Here is a 19,516-nt window from a genome sequence, read left to right on the forward strand (position 1 = left end):
TAACACCCAGAGAGCTTGTTAACATTTTGGTGTATTTCCTTTCGCTCTTTTTTCTCTTAATAATTAGAACTAGATACGCTTGTGATTTTTTACAGTTGCATGTACACTTCTGTACAGTTTCTTTTTACCCTAACAAGTTACTATTTTATTAAAAACATTTTCCTATTATATTTGCAACACCATAATTTACATAAACATCGCCTCCTCTCTGGACGTTCATACTGCTTCCAAGTGAACTATTTAGAACCTACATGAGAAGAAATGGAGAGTGGACCAGAGTCTACAGACTCCGAGGCATCAATTTCTCCATGATGACTAGCTGAAAATACTGTAGTGGTTTTCCCTATTTTTGGTGCCAAACCTCTGGGATCTGACTAAACTTCGCTGCTTTTCTTTTACTCCTTCATGGGTCCCACCCCTTTCTTGAGGCCTCTAACCTCGTTTCCCAATAGTGTTGCTGAACACAGTATTATTTGCCTAGGGTGGGGGTGGGGGTGTCCTCTTTGAAGAGTCTGACACAGTTCAAGAAGACTTGGAGGCTTTTAAAACCGGGGGTCTTTTATGGGATCTGGGATATCTTATCTGCGTCTTCCTGACCTAAATTCGTCGAGCCCTCTATTTGCCAGCGAGGCAGTTTTCCAGTAGCCGTTTTTGACTGGAGCCTTCTCGGTTGAGTGCGATAGTATAAGGGGGAAGTGGAAGTGAAGTGGGAAGCTGGAGGACCGTTCTCCATCACTGGTCAGTCTCAACAGGTAACATTCTTTAGTTCTTCCCGTACCTGCTGGCACCGGTTCAGAGATATTAAAATTCCTTCAAGGTGTGGCTGAGGGTGGGGTAGAGGGATGTCCAGCCATCTAAATAACTTAGTAGACTGGGATTGCTAAAATGCAAATAAAAATACACAAATACGTACACAGAGTCGAAAAGGCTGGAGAAAAGTTTCCGAATAAATCTCACTGCCCTGATTCCACCACACCCCCACCGCCCCCGAACTACAGCATCGTGGACCTAAATGACTCACTTCGGGTTGCAGCTTCCGAATGGGTTAAGAGCGCAAGTAAACTCTTGGGAGTCCAGTAGGAGTTGCTGATTGTGCCGGACATTGCTTGCAAAGCAACTTTGCGGTTCACCTCTCCGCTTTTTCTCATTCTTTTGTTGGATGTTCGCGGAGTTGGCTTGGGCATTTACTTTTTTTAAAGTTTTTACGTCCCCAATCCCCTGTCTTCAGCTCCCTGAGTGCGGCACTTCTCACCGCCCCGAGACTTTTGGGCTCGCTCCAGCCGTGGGGAAGGGGCGGGGGGACTTTGTTTCCCGAAAACGACCTTGCCCTGGGAATTTCCTGTGGCCATTTCTCATGGACGAGCCCCCTCCTCCGGCTGGAAGCCCGCTGCATGCCCTCCCGAAGCCAGAGACGCGAGCGTGGAAGGGAGCGCCCGGCGCCCTCCCGCACCCGGGTGGGAAGCAGCCGCGCTCTTCGGGCTCCCCCTCCTCAGGTCTCGCCGCCAAGAGCCCGGATGTTGGATTCAATCCCTACGCCGGGTGCTTCATTTCCATAAAAGGGCAGCGACTCGGCGGGGCCGAGATTGCTGCCGCCGCGGGCGCCCCCGCCTCCCCCGCACGGCTTGCCTCCGCGCCGCGCGCCACCCCTCCCCAGCCCGGGAGTTCGCGCGGCCTCGGCCCCGAGAGCGGTGGCGGGGGGCGGCGGGGGAGGGGCGAGGCGGCCGGACCCGCGGAGGGCGGCTCGGCGGGGCGGGGAGGAGGGAGCTGGTCTCGGACTGAGGGGGCGGGGAGAGAGGGGTGGAGCGCGGAGGGAGAGGCGAGGGGCCGCGACGGCTGGACTCCATTAGTCGCTCGGGCCAGGACGCAGCGTTTCGCCGGCTGAGGAGGGGACCCGACACCGCCGCCGCTGCCGGGCGAGCCCCCGCTCCGCGCCTGTTGCTGGTCCAGTCTGGGCCGGGAGCGCAAGAAGCGCGCGGTGAGGGGCCGGGCCCGGCAGGGACTGGGGAAGCGCGGGTTGGGAGGAGGACCGTGGAGCCCGCGGACGGCCTCTCCCGGGCCTGGGTGCGGCCGGCAGGCAGGCAGGTGAAGCCCGCCGCGGTCCGCTAGGCGAGGGCCGCTAGGCTGGGGCCGCGCGGAGCGGGCGGCGCCGTGTCCGCCGAGGGCCGCCGCGGGGCGGGAGCCGGGGTGGCCCCGGGAAGGGGCGCGGGGCGCAGAGTCCTGCCGGCAGCTGGCCTCGCCGCCGGCTCTCCAGAATTCGTGCGGAAACCCTCGCGTTCTCCACCTTCTCTCACCCGCGGCTGACTCTGCGAGTTCGGTGGGATTTGCTTTCCTTTGGGGGAGTGACGCTGACGAGAGCCATTTCCTCCGTGCTCGCAGGAAGGAGCCATGGCTCTGGACGGGATAAGGATGCCAGATGGCTGCTATGCGGATGGGACGTGGGAACTGAGCGTTCATGTGACGGACCTGAACCGCGATGTCACCCTGAGAGTGACTGGGGAGGTGCACATTGGAGGGGTGATGCTCAAATTGGTGGAAAAACTCGGTGAGTAGCATCCCGGCCGCGTCAAAGTAACGACTTCTCAGACTGGGCGCGCGGGTGGGGAAGGGGGGCACTTTAAGGCGGGAGGAGGGGTGGGTTTTGGAAGTCTTGCTTGGCATTCCGCAAATGCTTTTTTTTCCTAATGTAAGATTCCCTTAATATTTAAAGAAATAGGGTTTCCCCTTTTGCCTCTTTTTTGTATTGTTACTCTTTGAAATTTTAATAATTTGGTGATTTCAGTCTAACTAGTACTCTTAATTGCGTAGGCAATAGAAAAAACTTAATTCTTAAAGGAAGTGAGAAGAGTGCGCAAGTGAAGGTTGAGAGGGTTATATTACAGGGTTTGTGGTTATCAGTTCCTTACCTTCAGTGTACCTGAATGTTGGTGACGTTTGACATTGAGGATGATGCAAAATCTATATAAAATTAAATTCTGTTGAAAAATGTTCAACTTCTGGCGTTAATATGAAAGTTTTGTAGCAGTGCTACTACGTGATGGAGTATATTAAAATGTTCCAGTCATCCACTCTTAGAAGGGGTGGGGCAGTGTTTGACTGTCTATAATAGTCCGTGCTTTTAAGTTATTTCGAGCGTTGGATTTTATGTAAATAACAAGCTAGTGAAAGAATTTTGTTTTAAAACGCAGATATTATTGACTGTAGATTGGCAATATTTGATTAGGTACAAATATATTGATTTAATACTGTTAAGTTGATTGATTTTAACACTGACTCAGTCATACTAGCATATCCAACAGTGTGAAGTGTAAGAAAATTTTTCAGTACACATTTGTGATGGATGAAACCATTTTCAGCTGGCAGAATCAACTAAAACTATTCAGTAGATGCTTTTATTACAAGAGAAATGCTTGGAGGACTGTTCCTGAGTTTTAATGTGTCATTTGTTTGTAGTACAAGTTCTGATAAGTGTGTGGCATTATCTTTTTAGGCTTTGTATGTGTGTCTTTTTAAAACACAGCAGTCCTTCTTCAGGCCACTCTGGAAAAGTAGAAAAACGGTTATTTATCAGGAAATGTATTTCTTACCAAGGATTAGTGTATACCTTCTGTATAAACTTACCGAAATTGTGCCCCAATGTAATTGCAGTATAAGACAGCATTCATTTAGGTGGACCTTTTTTGGGTCAGTGCAGGGAGTTTAATTATTGAAGGACCATAAAGAAGCTCCTTAGAGGGAAACCTCCTTAGGAATGCGCATTGTTTGACTCTCTGCGACAGAGCCCAGGAGGGAGTCCCCCTGCTTTGTAACCCTTTCAAAATGAGATTCTGCTGTGTGTTTACCTACATAACTGTTAGTTATCATTGTTCTTATCTGATTTGACTAAGTCAGTCACTGTGCTAAATATTTGAGTCTTTTTTGTCCAGCACTAGTAAGGGATTGTTTAAGGAAGAAAATATCAAATATAACTGTTTGTATTTCCTTTGTTTTCAAAGGGAGTAAGCATTTGCTTCAGAGATTGCTTTGTATATGACAAATGGGCCTTATTAATACACTGGTTTCAATAAGAGATATTATTGTGAAAAAGGAGCTGTTGAAGGTGACTGAGACAACTTGTAGTTCTTGAAAGCCAGGCTTTATCTAATGAATAAATAATGACTATGTTGCATTGATTGGAGCTGTTTATTATAGAATCACAGGCCTAAATAGAAATACAGAGAATAAACTATTTGCAGACAGAACTGATGTTAATTTGCAGTGACTATAATGTTAATCTTTTAATGTTGATATATTTAAATTTTTTATGCAGTGAAAAGAAACCCAGTAAGGTAGGAAATGTATACATGAAAGCCTTACATCTTTCTTGAACTGAACAATATTGATCCTCTTAGATTTTGATTTTCAAGTAGAAAATGTTCTTTAGCGTAATTCTGACTTTCCCGTTTGGTAAAAGTAGGGCTTAGTGAATTTTTGCTCCTGGTTTTAAGATTAGATATTTTGAATGGCAAGCTATTTTGTTACCTATTGGCAAGTAAATAGAGGAGAAATTCTGGACAGCATTTTGACTTACAAATAAGGCTCGTCAGATTAGAAAAGAACTTTTTAATTCTTCAGAGTTGCCTAAAACTGGAATGGCCTGCCTTCTGAAGCCGTAAGTTGTGTTACTGATGGTATTGGACAGACTGGATGGTTACTTGTCAACAGCTGAAGTGGATCAAAGAAGCTTGCAGAGTTTAGATGAAAAGACATGGAGGTCATGGCACAGATCAGATGGTGCAGGGTCTCATGTCTGAGGCGGTTGTAGAGCAGGGATGGACAATTAGCAGAACCAGGCTGCTCTGCACTCGGAGCAGTTATGGTACCGAAGAACAGCCTTCACCTATGTTTTCAAACTCCACATGCCTTCTTATTTTCATCATAGTGTATATGAATAAATATCAGAGCATTATGTTTTAAGGCTGTCTTGCACATAATCAGTGATAACAGTTATTTCTCTGGGATTAGTAGATTTTATGATGACTCCTTCCTTCAACATTGTGTTAAAAATTTTGTGTGTATGTGCACACATGAAATTTTCTGCGAAGAGTCTTAGCTTTCATTAGGTTTTTGAAGAGGTCTATGATCAAACAAAGATTTGGCCCTTGAAAGTTAGCCTTATTTTGAAGGTACAGTGTTCATCCCAGACTCAGGCACTTTAATGAAGCAAGCTAAAAAAGTAAATAATGCTTCCAGCAACATCTTTATATTTAGAATTTTATAAAGAATTTGGGTGCTTCAGGTAAGGTCTTTCAACCATGATTCTTAGATTTATGACCTTAATTCAAAGATCTACGTGATCCGTTTTAAATTTTAGTACACAAGACATTTGTTATTCTGCTCAGATCTTTTAAAAGAAAATAGAGTGTACACCATGGAAAAGTGGGCTTTAGGGAATTATATCCTGATGTCACAGAAACTTCTTGCATCTGTGACTTTAGGTTGGTACTAGACAAGTAATTTCCATATCAATCTTCCCAATGTTTATACCCCATTCTGAAAATGAAAAGTTATTACCCTTGATTTTTTTAATCCAGATTGAAAGCTTTAAATAGAATTTTTAAAACTTACTGTACTTTTTGTTGAAAACAATTTTCAAAGCTAATAGTTTTTTTTTTTTAAGAAAAGAGTTAAAATATAAAATATCAAGGTTAAGGATTATAAAAATAAGACACCAGAGAATAAAATTATAAAAATAGTTGCATTTAAAAATAAATGTTGCAGGTAGGGAGGAGGCTCAGTTTTATGGGATTCCCTGATGTACCTTTGGAGATCACCAAGAAATATTAAAACTGTTCTACTCTGTAGAATTCAGAGCTTAGTAAGTATTGAGGATTCAAAATGCCAAAAGATGCTTTGTTTCACTGCATAGCAAAAGGCTACTATTTCTGGATGTAGCCTTTGGAAAGAAGTCATCCTCACTTTATTGTGTACCATGTTCTTGCTATAATAATGAAATAGAATACATTTATGTTGGAGTTGTGTGTTCGAATTAAGTTAAACTGTGAATTTAGCATATATGATGCCACCCGCCAAAGATTTTGGTTCAGATTACCTTAAAAATCCCTTAAAGTGATAAGTGATGGTGAAGTATGGTTTCCATTCATTCATTCCATCTCATAGAATTATAAAATAGCTAGTTTTTCCTTCAGAAATTCCAAAAATAAATTTCTTTAGTTGGACCAGAGATGAAGAAAGTGGCTTGCATTCGGGGCTTTGTTATACAAAAATACTTTAAATACTGGGATCAGAGCTTGGCAAGATGCTCATGGGGAGAAACGCTTACTTTACTGGACAGCTCCCTTATACTCCTGCTTAGTGCTCCTTGGGGAGGGTGTGCTTATTTAGTGAAATGGTGTCTATGTTGTTGAAATCCTCAGTTTTTTTTCTCTGAGGGCTTATGATTGAATTCATGGAAGTGAAATGTCAGCATGATGCAGCGTCAGTGCATTCATAGTGGACTATATCAAGATAAAAATTTCTGAAAATCTTTTGAAGTAGGGTGGGAGAAGCGCTTCATGGTGAAATCATATATGAGAATAAGTTGAATTTTAGTTAAATATGTGCTGTCTTAGAGCAAGTTTACTCAGTATTTGCTGCTAAGTCACTTCAGTCGTGTCTGATTCTGTGCGACCCCATAGACGGCAGCCCACCAGGCTCCCCTGTCCCTGGGATTCTCCAGGCAAGAACACTGGAGTGGGTTGTCATTTCCTTCTCCAGTGCGTGAAAGTGAAGTCGCTCAGTCGTGTCCGACTCTTAGCAACCCCATGGACTGCAGCCTACCAGGCTCCTCCGTCCATAGGATTTTCCAGGCAAGAGTACTGGAGTGGGTTACCATTGCCTTCTCCTTACTCAGTATTTAGAGTACTCTTAATGATCCATAAGAACTGGACATTGAATTTTATCTGTTTCTCAGCACATCTGAAGCTCTTTAAAAATAAAGGACACTGTGAATTTTACTAAAATTCTCATAGCATGTAATAAAGTTCAAGCTATTCTTTGGATACATTATGGGTTGTTTGCTGCTGTGTTTTATACCCAGTTTTAAAAAAGTCAATAAATACTGTTTGATTCCAAGTAGAGTTAACTTATATTTATAGAGGCACTAAAAAGAATGTATCTTTTTTATTCAGTTTGTTAGAAAAGATAGTGTTGGAAATGTTTATTAGCTATTAAAAACAGAAAATTTGAAGTTTTGTCTTTTATCTTCAACTCTTTATTTTTTGAAATTTCAAACTTACACATTCAAGAATGATAACTGAATGCTATAATCTTCATTTAGATCATCTGTTAGCATTTTTCATTTGATTTCTCTGTGCACATGCACACACACTTTTGGGAACCATTTGAGGAAGTTACACATCATAACCCTCCATCTCTAAGTACTTAAAATATGTATCACCTAAGAACAAGGACTTTCTCTTTCATATTACATTACAGTTATCAAGTTCAGGAAATTAAACATTGATTTGATACTGTTGTCTAACATGCATCCAGATTCATATTTGGCAGTTGTTCCAGTATTGGCCTTTGTTTTTTTCCGTCCAAGATCTCATTCTACCTTTAGCTGTCAGTAAATTGCCTTCTTTTCTTAGTTTCCTTTGATATACACAATGGCTACCAAGTTTAGAACCATAAGAGATTATGTAATATGTGGCTTATTAATATTACATTGAAATATATGTAAAGTAATAGTACCTGTTTCCAGACTTCACAGCCATCCTATGTAATAGTTCTTAGCATTTGTCTTTTCAAGACATTGTTTTACCTTTTTTTTTCACAATAAAATTGTTTATCAGTGTGAATTTCACTTCAGAATGATTGTAGGTTCTTCATACACCTTTATCTTTAAAACTTAGTTGTCTTCTTAGCTTACTATTGGATAAGGTATACAGTATTTTTACACACATTGGGTATAGGTTTCCATCGTGTTAGTTTTCTTTAGGCTAGTAGACGCTAATAGATATACAGAATAATAAATAATATTCTGGCTCTGCCACTTATTAGCTTGTGTGATCTTGGACAACTAATCTAATCTTCTGAGTGAGTTTTGACATCTGTAAAATTCCAATTTTAAAAAACTTTCTCTTAGATCTTGGTGAGAAAAGAGATAATACATGCGAAAATGCATTATATGGATTATTTGTGCTGTACAGATAAAAGTGGCTGTTTTCTCAGTGGCATTGAGAGTCCCTGAATATCCTGAAGTGGAGGCAGGGGTCGGGGAGGAACTCCTTTTAAAAGGAGTTCAGATGTAATCTAGACCGTTTAAAAGGTTCCAGCTTTAATCGTGAAGAATTACGCCACTCAGAAGGAGCCTAGTTTGGGACTGCTTTGTGCTCTCAACCCCGAACAGCTAGGAAAATAGCTATCATTCCACCCTTTCGCTCACTTCCAAGCATACATGCCTCTGTAATGTAGCAAAGAGCTATTTAACTACTGTTTTCATGAGATTTCTGAAATGGAGTGGACCAGTAAGTGGACAATGGTATTCCAGAGATTTGAAATATTTATAACCATGAAGCCCTCAGTAGTATGTTTTTTATTCATTTGTAACAAAGGAATGATATACCATTGTGTCTTGGCTTGTGAAAACATTGAGCCCATTTAGAAATTAATGGAAATGGTTTAAGAAAAAAGCTAATATGTGCAATATTTTTGTTTAGATAATTATCTTACTGAAATAATTTAAAATTTATGCTGATGCCATAGTATATTACAAAATGGTATATATGCCCAGTGTGAGGTAAACAGATACTCTAAAAAAATATTTTAAGATAACTTTTTAATTGAGATATAATATTCTGCACTCATGTTTGTGGTTACAAAGTCATATCTACTATAATTCTTTTGTAACAAATTTTTGCATAATTACTGCATTTTTTGCTTGTTAATTTTTCTTAAAATCGGGCTTACTGAGGTATAATTTACATACAATAAAATTCATACTGTTTAGTATACTGTGCTGAGTTTTAGCAAATGCATGCAGTCATAAAACAACCACAGTCAAGACATAGAACTTTTCCAACACCCCAAAAACTTGTCTTTGTGTTTCTTTATAATGAGCCCACCCCTTCAACTCCAGCTCCTGAGAAACCACTGAATGTCTTTTCCAGAATGTCATATAAATGGAGCTTTGAGGGTGGATTCTTTCACTCTGGTGACTCAGCTAAAGAATCCCCCTGCAATGCAGGAGACATGGGTTTGATCTCTGGGTTGGGACGATCTCCTGGAAAAGAAAATGGTAACTCACTCCAGTATTCTTGCCTGGGAAATTCATGGATTGAGGAGCCATGCAGGCTACATACAGGTCATGAGGTCACAAAAGAATTGGACACAACTTAGCGACTAGTACATTTAAGTAGTGAAAGTGAAGTCGCTCAGTAGTGTTCGACTCTTTGCAACCCCGTGGGCTGTAGCCTATCAGGCTCCTCAGTCCATGGAATTTTCCAGGCAAGAGTACTGGAGTGGGTTGCCATTTCCTTTTCCACCAGATCTTCCCAAACCAGGGATCAAACCCGGGTCTCCTGCATTGCAGGCAGATGCTTTACCGTCTGAGCCACCAGGGAAGCTCTTTACATTTTAGTAGTACATTTTATTTAAAAATAATTGTTCAGTTCAGTTCAGTTCAGTCGCTCAGTCGTGTCCGACTCTTTGTGACCCCATGAATCGCAGCACACCAGGCCTCCTGTCCATCATCAACTCCCGGAGTTCACTCAGACTCACGTCCATCGAGTTAGTGATGCCATCCAGCCATCTCATTCTCTGTCATCCCCTTCTCCTGCCCCCAATCCCTCCCAGCATCAGAGTCTTCTCCAATGAGTCAACTCTTCCCACAAGGTGGCCAAAGTACTGGAGTTTCAGCTTTAGCATCACTCCTTCAGAATGGATTGGTTGGATCTCTTTGCAGTCCAAGGGACTCTCAAGAGTCTTCTCCAACACCGCAGTTCAAAAGCATCAATTCTTCGGCGCTCAGCCTTCTTCACAGTCCAGCTCTCACATCCATACATGACCACTCGAAAAAGCATAGCCTTGACTAGACGGACCTTAGTCGGCAAAGTAATGTCTCTACTTTTGAATATACTGTCTAGGTTGGTCATCACTTTTCTTCCAAGGAGTAAGCGTCTTTTAATTTCATGGCTGCAGTCACCATCTGCACTGATTTTGGAGCCCCCCAAAATAAAGTCAGCCACTGTTTCCTCATCTATTTCCCATGAAGTGATGGGACCAGATGCTGTGATCTTAGTTTTCTCATTGTTGAGCTTTAAGTCAACTTTTTCACTCTCTTTCACTTTCATCAAGAGGATTTTTAGTTCCTCTTCACTTTCTGCCATAAGGGTGGTGTCATCTGCATATCTGAGGTGATTGATATTTCTCCCGGCAATCTTGATTCTAGCTTGTGCTTCTTCCAGTCCAGCGTTTCTCATGATGTACTCTGCATAGAAGTTAAATAAGCAGGGTGACAATATACAGCCTTGACATACTCCTTTTCCTATTTGGAACCAGTCTGTTGTTCCATGTCCAGTTCTAACTGTTGCTTCCTGACCTGCATACAGATTTCTCAAGAGGCAGGTCAGGTGGTCTGGTATGCCCATCTCTTTCAGAATTTTCCACAGTTTATTGTGATCCACAGAGTCAAAGGCTTTGGCATAATCAATAAAGCAGAAATAGATGTTTAGCGTAATACATTTTAGATTCTTGTGTGTGAGTAGTTGTTTTCGTTGTTCAGTTGTAGTTCATTTTATGAATGTGTACCACAGTTTGTCTGTCTACCAGTTGTTTCCAGTGTTTTCAGAGTACCACTGTTGTTTCTAGTTTGCGGAGATTTTATGAGAATTAACAATTGTTCCGAGTCCTCCAGTAGCATTTGGTATTGTCAGGTGTTTTTGATTTTATTTTTGTTTAATTTTATTCAGTCTAATAAAGTATGTAATGATATCTTACGATGATTGTAAGTCACACTTAATGGCTATGATGGGAAGCTTTTTACAGGCTTATATGCCATGTGTATATCTTAGTAAATTGTCTTCATATCATTTGCTTATTTTTTTAATTGTTTGTTTTCTTGTTGAGTTTTAAGATTACTTAATATATTCCAGATACAAGTACTTTATCTGATAGGTGTTTTGTAGTATTTTCTCCCAGTCTGTGGCTTGTCTTTTTATTTTCTTAACCGTATCTTTCAAAGAGCAAAACTTTTAAATTTTGAGGAAGTCCAATTTTATCAGGTTTTTTCTGGATTGAACTTTTGAAAAATTGTCTTCCACAAGGGAATTGGCTTAGTCAGAATTTGAAACTTTTTGCCCTATAAGTTGTATAGCTTTTGTTTATTTTTGTATGTTGAAAGGAGAAATATATGAAGTATAGTAGTGATAATGTATCAGAAGGGGAATAATTGCATCATATCAGTTTGAAATAATGTAATTACAACTTTTATGTGGTAAAATCTGAGCTATAAAATAATAGGCCAGTGAAAACTGATTTATCAGCAATCCATTAGAAGACCTAGATATTTTAGAACATTAGTCATAAAAATAGATCTGTAATAAAGCATCATTGAATAATTAAAATTTTAGGATGTAATGTTATCAAAAGAATTAAGTCTGGATTATAATCCTGACCATGCTACTTAATAGCTTTGTGATTTTTAGAAAGTTTTTAAGTCAGAGTTTTCATGTTACGGGTCTCAGTCTCCTTATCTGTACAGTATAGATAAAGACAGAAGCCTTCACTTAAGTTTGTTACCTTACCTTTGTAATGTTATTGGAAGTCTTTGAAAATTGTTCTTCAAATATAGTATCCTCTAAATAGTATCATTGTGTATAAAGGGTCATTATTTGAATCCTTCATTCTTTGCTTTTTGTCTGCCTTCCTTCATTGACAGTATTACACTATTTATTCATAGTGACTCAGAGTTATGTGTAGAGTGTTGAAATTTTTATTTTCTGATATTTTTTCTCAGTTTCAGTAATTCTGCTTCTAAGTGAGTTAGTGTTCTTAAGAGAAGATGATAAGCGATAAATGGTTGAAATGAGTTTACATTTAGATTTCCCTTCCTTTCATGATTCAGTCTGCAGACGCAATTATTTATTATTTAGTTATAAAGACCATCCAGTTTCAGTGGGTAACCCTTATACAGTGTTCAAGGTAACAGAGCCGGTAACCTTCAGCCCAGAGGAGGTGACGTTTGCTTTGGAATCTGTAGTGAATCTTTTCTCAGATATTTACCTATCTTATTTTTATACTGTGCTGTAACTAAAAGCTACATGAGGTATTTTAAAGATCAATTTTAAAGCCTCAGTGTAATGATGGTTTTGATATCTTTTCTTAATGGAGCATTCAAGGTTATGAATAAAACACCAGTGACGTGCTAGCATTATTGATTGCAGATGAAGATGTCTGTTGGATAAGTGCCTCCCAGTTTATTGTTCCTTAATGTAGTTCCTGAATTTCGTAACCTTTGAAATTAAAAATAACTTGAAAAATGTAGACTGTTGCTGTATCAGTTTAAGCTTTTATGCAAGGTGTTGATGCAATCTGTTGCTGTGATAGAATGCCCTTGTTGTGGAGCATAGACTGTGGGAGGGCTTCCTAACTGTCATAATCCTGATTTTGCAGCCCTGTGGTGTGTGACCTAACCTGTCTGTGCCTCTGGTTGCTCATCTGCAAAATGGGAATAATAACAATGTCTTTATCCTAGGCTTATTATAAGGACTCAGTTAATATATGTGAAGTATTTTAGAATAGCCGCTGTAAATGGAGCTATGTTGATGAAGTGTAGCTATATAAAATGTTCCCTTTTACCGAGCTAGAGAAATAATATTTTATAAAAGATTGGGAATGTGTCATTTATAAAGGTGAGTCAAATAGTACTGATTTATTCTCTACCATATTAGGAATGTATTTTAACTTTATTGTGCTTACCTTTATCACTGTGGGGTTTCCCTGGTGGCTCAGACGGTAAAGAATCTGCCTGTAATGCAGGAGATCTGTGTTCCATCCCTGGGTCAGGAGGATCCCCTGGAGAAAGGTGTACTGACTACCCACTTCAGTATTCTTGCCTGGATATGACAAAGATGGTTTAGAAGCAATAGATTTTATATTCCAATATATAGAAAATTATAGATAAACCATGCTTAAATGGAGGCTGTTCCAATTTAATATTCTGGTTTAAGCAAATGCCTTTTTTAAAAGGTTAACTTTGTCAATGTTTAAGGACTTAAGTCCAAGACATGGCCACTTAGAGTTATATATGACCTTGGCATATTGTTTTAACCTCTCCTGATTATTAATCTCACTTAACCTTTGTTTACTTCCTTGCTTCTTAGAGTTAATGTAAGAAGTAAGTATGATGTAAAAAGTATTGGGATGACCAAAAAGTTTGTTCAGGTCTTTTTCAAGAGATGGTACAAAAAAACCTGAATGAACCTTTTGGCCACACCAATATTAACAGAATCTCTGGTAATAAGTAGAATGCCTATATTAAGAGCTCAAAAAAAAATGTTACCCTCAGTTATCCTTCAAATACTATGTAAACTTAAAACAACAATTTGAATTATGGGTTGAAATAGCCTGGTTTATTTTCATTGTATTTATGTAGTACTTAACTAAAACCCCTTCTTATTTTCTTGCTTTTGTAAGTTTTGTTTAATGGTTCTGAACTCTGGAATGTGTTCCCTGAGCTAAACTGCCTGGGTGGGAATACTGGCTTCACTCCCTATAAGCTTTGTGACCCTGGGTCAAGTTATTTAGCTTTGTGGTGGCTTAGTCTCCTATAAATAAAATGAGGGTAATAATATATTTACCTCATATGAGTTGTTGTGAGGATTAAATGAATACATACGTGTAAAGGACACAGTGGTGTATAGTGAGTACTGTTAGGGAGATGGTTGTTGTTCAGTTGCTCAGTCTCGTCCAGCTCTTTATGACCCCATGGACTGCAGCATGCCAGGCTTCTCTGTCCTTCAGAGTGACTGTGGTTATTTTATTGAGGATCCTAATGGACGGCTAGGATATCTCACTACTAAATATTTTCCCTGATGAATTTGGGGAATAAGTGCCTTAAAAGAACTTAGACTAGGAAAGAGGGACTTTAGAGCAAGAGGAGACATTCACGTATAAATATTCCCACCCAAAGATAGGTCTGTATATTAATTTTTTGTTTCAGTAGGTTGAAGTGAAGTCGCTCAGTCGTGTCTGACTCTTTGTGACCCAGTGGACTGTAGCCTGCCAGGCTTCTCTGTCCATGGGATTCTCCGGGCAAGAATACTGGAGTGGGTTACCATTTCCTTCTCCAGGGGATCTTCCCGACCCAGGGATCAGAGCCGGGTCTCCCACATTGGAGGCAGACACTTTAACCTCTGAGCCACCAGGGAAGAGAGGCTTTTAACATGTGGCATTTGTGAGGATCAAAGAGGTGGTGAACTTGACCCGTCAGTTGTAGCAGCAAGCAAACATTTATGGAGGGCCACAATAAACTGGAAAATTCTGAAAGAGATGGGAATACCAGAGAACCTAACGTGCCTCTTGAGAAACCTATATGCAGGTCAGGAAGCAACAGTTAGAACTGGACATGAAACAACAGACTGGTTCCAAATAGGAAAAGGAGTACGTCAAGGCTGTATATTGTCACTGCTTATTTAACTTATACGTAGGGTACATCATGAGAAATGCTGGGCTGGAAGAAGTACAAGCTGGAATCAAGATTGCTGGGAAAAATATCAGTAACCTCAGATTATGCAGATGACACCACCCTTATGGCAGAAAGTGAAGAGGAACTAAAAAGCCTTTTGATGAAAGTGAAAGAGGAGAGTGAAAAAGTTGGCTTAAAGCTCCACGATCAGAAAATGAAGATCATGGCATCCGGTCCCATCACTTCATGGGAAATACATGGGGAAACAGTGAAAACAGTGTCAGACTTTATTTCGGGGGGCTCCAAAATCAGTGCAGATGGTGACTGCAGCCATGAAATTAAAAGACGCTTACTCCTTGGAAGAAAAGTTAAGACCAACCTAGACAGCATATTCAAAAGCAGAGACATTACTTTGCCAACAAAGGTCCATCTAGTAAAGGCTATGGTTTTTCCTGTGGTTGTGTATGAATGTGAGAGATGGACTGTGAAGAAAACTGAGTGCCGAAGAATTGATGCTTTTGAACTGTGGTGTTTGAGAAGACTCTTGAGAGTCCCTTGGACTGCAAGAAGATCCAACCAGCCCATTCTGAAGGAAATTAGCCCTGGGATTTCTTTGGAGGGAATAATGCTAAAGCTGAAACTCCAGTACTTTGGCCTCATGCGAAGAGTTGACTCATTGGAAAAGACCCTGATGCTGGGAGGGATTGGGGGCAGGAGGAGAAGGGGATGACAGAGAATGGGATGGCTGGATGGCATCACTGACTCAATGGATGTGAGTCTGAGTGAACTCCAGGAGTTGGTGATGGACAGGAGGCCTGGCGTGCAGTGATTCATGAGGTCACAAAGAGTCGGACACTACTGAGCGACTGAACTGAAATGAACTGAAGCATTATATTAGGTAATGGGACATAGTCCCCACATAAAATCTGAACGACTTTCTAGTAAAAAAAAAAAAAAAAAAAGATTGCTTTGAATTGACAGTCTCAATGTGAAGCACCAAATATGTGGTTCAGGAAGATGGTAGAGATTTAGAAGCATGAGCCTAGATTGACTGACTTTATTTGAAGAGAGCCAGGGTGAAAAGTTTGGAAGAAAGGTATTCTGGATTGAAAGCTGTGATGTTTATGATGTATTAGAGACTAAGAGAAATAGAAAATATGATTATAGAGAGGAAAGATATCATTAAGTCAGGAAATGGTATTCTGTTTTCTTCTGTTATTCCTTCATTCACCTACTTGCTCTAAATGAGAACCTACTAGAGTGCCAGCTACCATACTGCAAATGCCAGAGACAAGAAGTGTACAGAATTAACTTAATCCTTAGACTGATTTGACCTGCAGTCTTAGGGGCAAGATCATCTTTAAATAAGAATTGCTATTATGTGATGAGTGTTATGATAATTAAAATAGTTATCAGAGAGTATATATACTAGGGAACCCAACCTAGTATATGGGGAAGGGTTTCTGGAGGAAATTACATTTAAATTGAGGGCCAGTGGTGTCCACCGGGCTCCTCTGTACATGGGATTCTTCAGGCAAGAATATTAGAGTGGGTCTCCTTTTCCTTCTCCAGGGGATCTTCCTGACCCAGGGATTGAACCCAGGTTTCCCGCATTGTGGGCAGACGCTTTAACCTCTAAGCCACCAGGGAAGCCCGATGGTGGAGTAGGAAAGAGCCAGGTGAATGAGTGGCAGAAGATCTTAGGAAGGCGGTGTAGGATAAAAGAGCAGCAGATTGAGAGAACATGAGAAGTCGAGCATGAGAGCATGGGGGTGAGGGAAGGCCGCCATTTGAGGAACTGAGAGTCTGTGTTGATGGAGGAATGGTCCTGGGGAACCAGGGACTTGACAGGCTTAAGAAATAAGCAAATGCTTAAAGTGCATTGTAAACCAAATTTAAAAGATTTAGTGTTGTGGTAAGAGCTGTGAGATACCAATAACAGATTTTAAACTGGAAAGAGACATCAGATCTTTACAAATTTGAAGTACATCATATTCATATATATCAGTAACATATGATACAAGCAGTAGTAAGCCTCTCAGATTCCAGGAGATATATTTTTCCATAGCTTGTGCTGTAGTCCTGTATTAGAATTTGTTTCCATACTTCTTTTTTGAAGTATAGAATGAATAGCTAGTGCCTTTGACTAATTTCAAAAAACAAATCCAGTTTTAATACTCCGTGAGTCAAACACTAACTGATAAATTCAGCCTTGATGTTACTCTTCGAGTTTGTCAGATGTTGACATTGCATGGACTTTTGAGTCCAGTCTACTAGGAACAAGCCAAACTGAACCAAATTTGTAGTAAGCCTTTAGGATTGGATAGAAAGTTACCCACCCTCTGGAAATGAATAATTGACATGCCTTCTGTTTGTGTGCACTCTGTAATTGCACGCATGACTTATGTCATCTGGTAAAACTTAACTACTCGAATTAGTGTATTTTGTAATAGCAGATATTATGGCTATTTGAAATAGTATTCAATTGATACTGAAATTTATAAACATTATTTTGTGTTTGTGAGTAACTTCAGAAGGCGATTTGTAAACTTAGTTGATTGTGTTTTGCTTTGATGGGTGAATTCCTGAATTTTCAATCAAGTTAGCTATGTCAAAGAAATGTCAACTAGTCACTTGGTATCAGAAGTTTAGGTTCTAAATGTTTTTAATCACTGGTTGATGCATCTGTTTTAGTCACTCATTGAAATCTTAATGTAAAATAATAATTTTCTTATGCTGAAATTGAATGGAGTACTCTAATTGAAATATTTTGACAGTTTGAATGATATGTAAACTTTGAAATGGTTTACTGCTTCTACTAACAGATGACAAACATTTTATTAAGAATAGAACATATCAGAATTTTGGAAACCATCAATATTTTGCACAGTTTCAACATACACGTTTTAGTTATCGTGGTTTAGTTAACACCAGTTATCTAACAACATGGTTCATGTTTTAGTTACCACCATACTTTTGTTTAATTGCATAAAATACCAACTTTGCTTCTAACTCTTCAGTCTACAGTTCACTAGGTCAGTAATAGATGAGTACGTTTAAGAGTTTTCATGTTACTTGCATATTACAAATATTTATTGGTTTAATTCCATGTACAAGGCCCTGGGCTTTTTGCCTTTGAAGTACAAGATAAATAAGACCAAAGACCCTTAATTGAGTGGAGGAAGGGAGTTACATAAAATCAATTATAATTGATTGGGATACATTATTCAGAATGCTAAGATGTACCTAACTGCTTTGGCAAGAGGGTTAGTAAAGATGTAGAGATGGCAGTATTTGGTTTTTATGTAGGATTTTGTCACCCTGATGAGAAGGAAAGAGAAAGGTATACAACCAAGGAGGCAAAAAACATCAGGGTGTTTCACAAACTAGGCCAGAACATGAGTTGTAGAACCTGGGGACAACTAAGCATCAAGGTGCACAGAAGGTTAGGATTTATATAACCCACTGAGAGGTTATAAAACACTTCAGCAACAGAGGGACTTGGAAAGTTAAGTAGAGAAGTAAAATTATCAAATTTGCATTTTAAAAAGTAACTCAGATAGTTTTGTAAAAAATGATATTATAGTTCAGACGAGATGTTGAGGACTTGAGCTAAAGCAATGTAATAAAAGGAAAAAAAGGGACACATTTAACAGCCATTTGAGAAGTAAATTCCATAGTATTTGGATACAAAGAAAAACAAGGAGACATAAGTTCAGCCTTAGAGAAATATTCAACATTTTTTTTTGAGGGGAGGCTCGAAAATCACTGCAGATGGTGACTGCAGCCATGAAATTAAAAGACGCTTGCTCCTTGGAAGAAAAGTTATGACCAACCTAAACAGCATAATAAAAAGCAGAGACATTACTTTGCCAACAAAGGTCTGTATAGTCAAAGCTGTGATTTTTCCAGTAGTCACGTATGGATGTGACAGTTGAACTATAAAGAAAGCTGAGCGCCAAAGAATTGATGCTTTTGAAGTGGGGTGTTGGAGAAGACTCTGGAGAGAGTCCCTTGGACTGCAGGGAGATCCAACCAGTCCATCCTAAAGGAAATCAGTCCTGAATATTCATTGGAAAGACTGATGCTGAAGCTGAAACTCCAATCCTTTGGCCACCTGATATGAAGAACTGACTCCTTAGGAAAGACCCTGATGCTGGGAAAGATTGAAGGTGGGAGGAGAAGGGGACGACAGAGGATGAGATGGTTGGATGGTGTCACCAACTCAATGGACGTGAGTTTGAGTAAACCCCAGGAGTTGGTGATGGACAGGGAGGCCTGGCGTGCTGCAGTCTGGGGTCAAAGAGTCGGACATGACTAAGCAACTGAACTGAGATTAAAGATTTTAAAGGTTAGGTTAATATAATTACTGTTTGTATCATCTTGGAGGGGCTTCCCAGGTGGCACTAGTAGTAAAGAACTCACTTGCCAGTGCAGGAGACGTAAGAGACACGGATTTGATCCCTGGGTCAAGAAGATCCCCTGGAGAAGGGAATGGCAACCCACTCCAGTATTCTTGTCTGGAGAAGCCCATGGACAGAGGAGCCTGTTGGGCTACAGTCCATGGGGTATAAAGAGTTAAGCATGACTGAGTGGCTTAGCAAACACACATGATCTTGGTATGAAGGGAAAGTGTTAGTCGCTTAGTTGTGTCCAACTCTTTGCAAACCCATGGACTGTAGCCAGCCAGGCTCCTCTGTCTGTGGGATTTCCCAGGTAAGAACACTGGAGTGGGTTGCCATTTCCTCTTCCATGATCTTGGTAGTCTTCACTTAATTTGTTGAACGGATGGGGTGAGTGGGCAACAGTTACTGAGTTTTGGAATATTTACATGCGTCATTGCCAGTGTTT

At 40.2% G+C, this 19,516-nt stretch overlaps 1 protein-coding gene across 7 annotated transcripts in view; it reads left to right on the forward strand.

Moving 5' to 3' along the window:
- The window catches only part of FERMT2 (fermitin family member 2), a 72,765-nt gene continuing 53,886 nt past the window's right edge, over positions 638-19,516 (forward strand). For 2 of the 7 annotated variants that reach the window (XM_018054131.1, XM_018054133.1), the window contains exons 1-2: positions 1,760-1,975; positions 2,377-2,542. In XM_018054131.1, coding sequence (XP_017909620.1) covers positions 2,386-2,542 — 157 coding nt within the window. In that variant the 5' untranslated portion in view covers positions 1,760-1,975; positions 2,377-2,385. Of the gene's footprint in view, positions 753-1,759; positions 1,976-2,376; positions 2,543-19,516 lie in introns of those variants that run through there. The other 5 variants (XM_018054137.1, XM_018054136.1, XM_018054132.1 and 2 more) reach the window with 4 other exon arrangements.

The sequence above is a fragment of the Capra hircus genome, chromosome 10 (genome assembly GCF_001704415.2).
Source record: "Capra hircus breed San Clemente chromosome 10, ASM170441v1, whole genome shotgun sequence".
Taxonomy (NCBI): Eukaryota; Metazoa; Chordata; class Mammalia; order Artiodactyla; family Bovidae; genus Capra; species Capra hircus.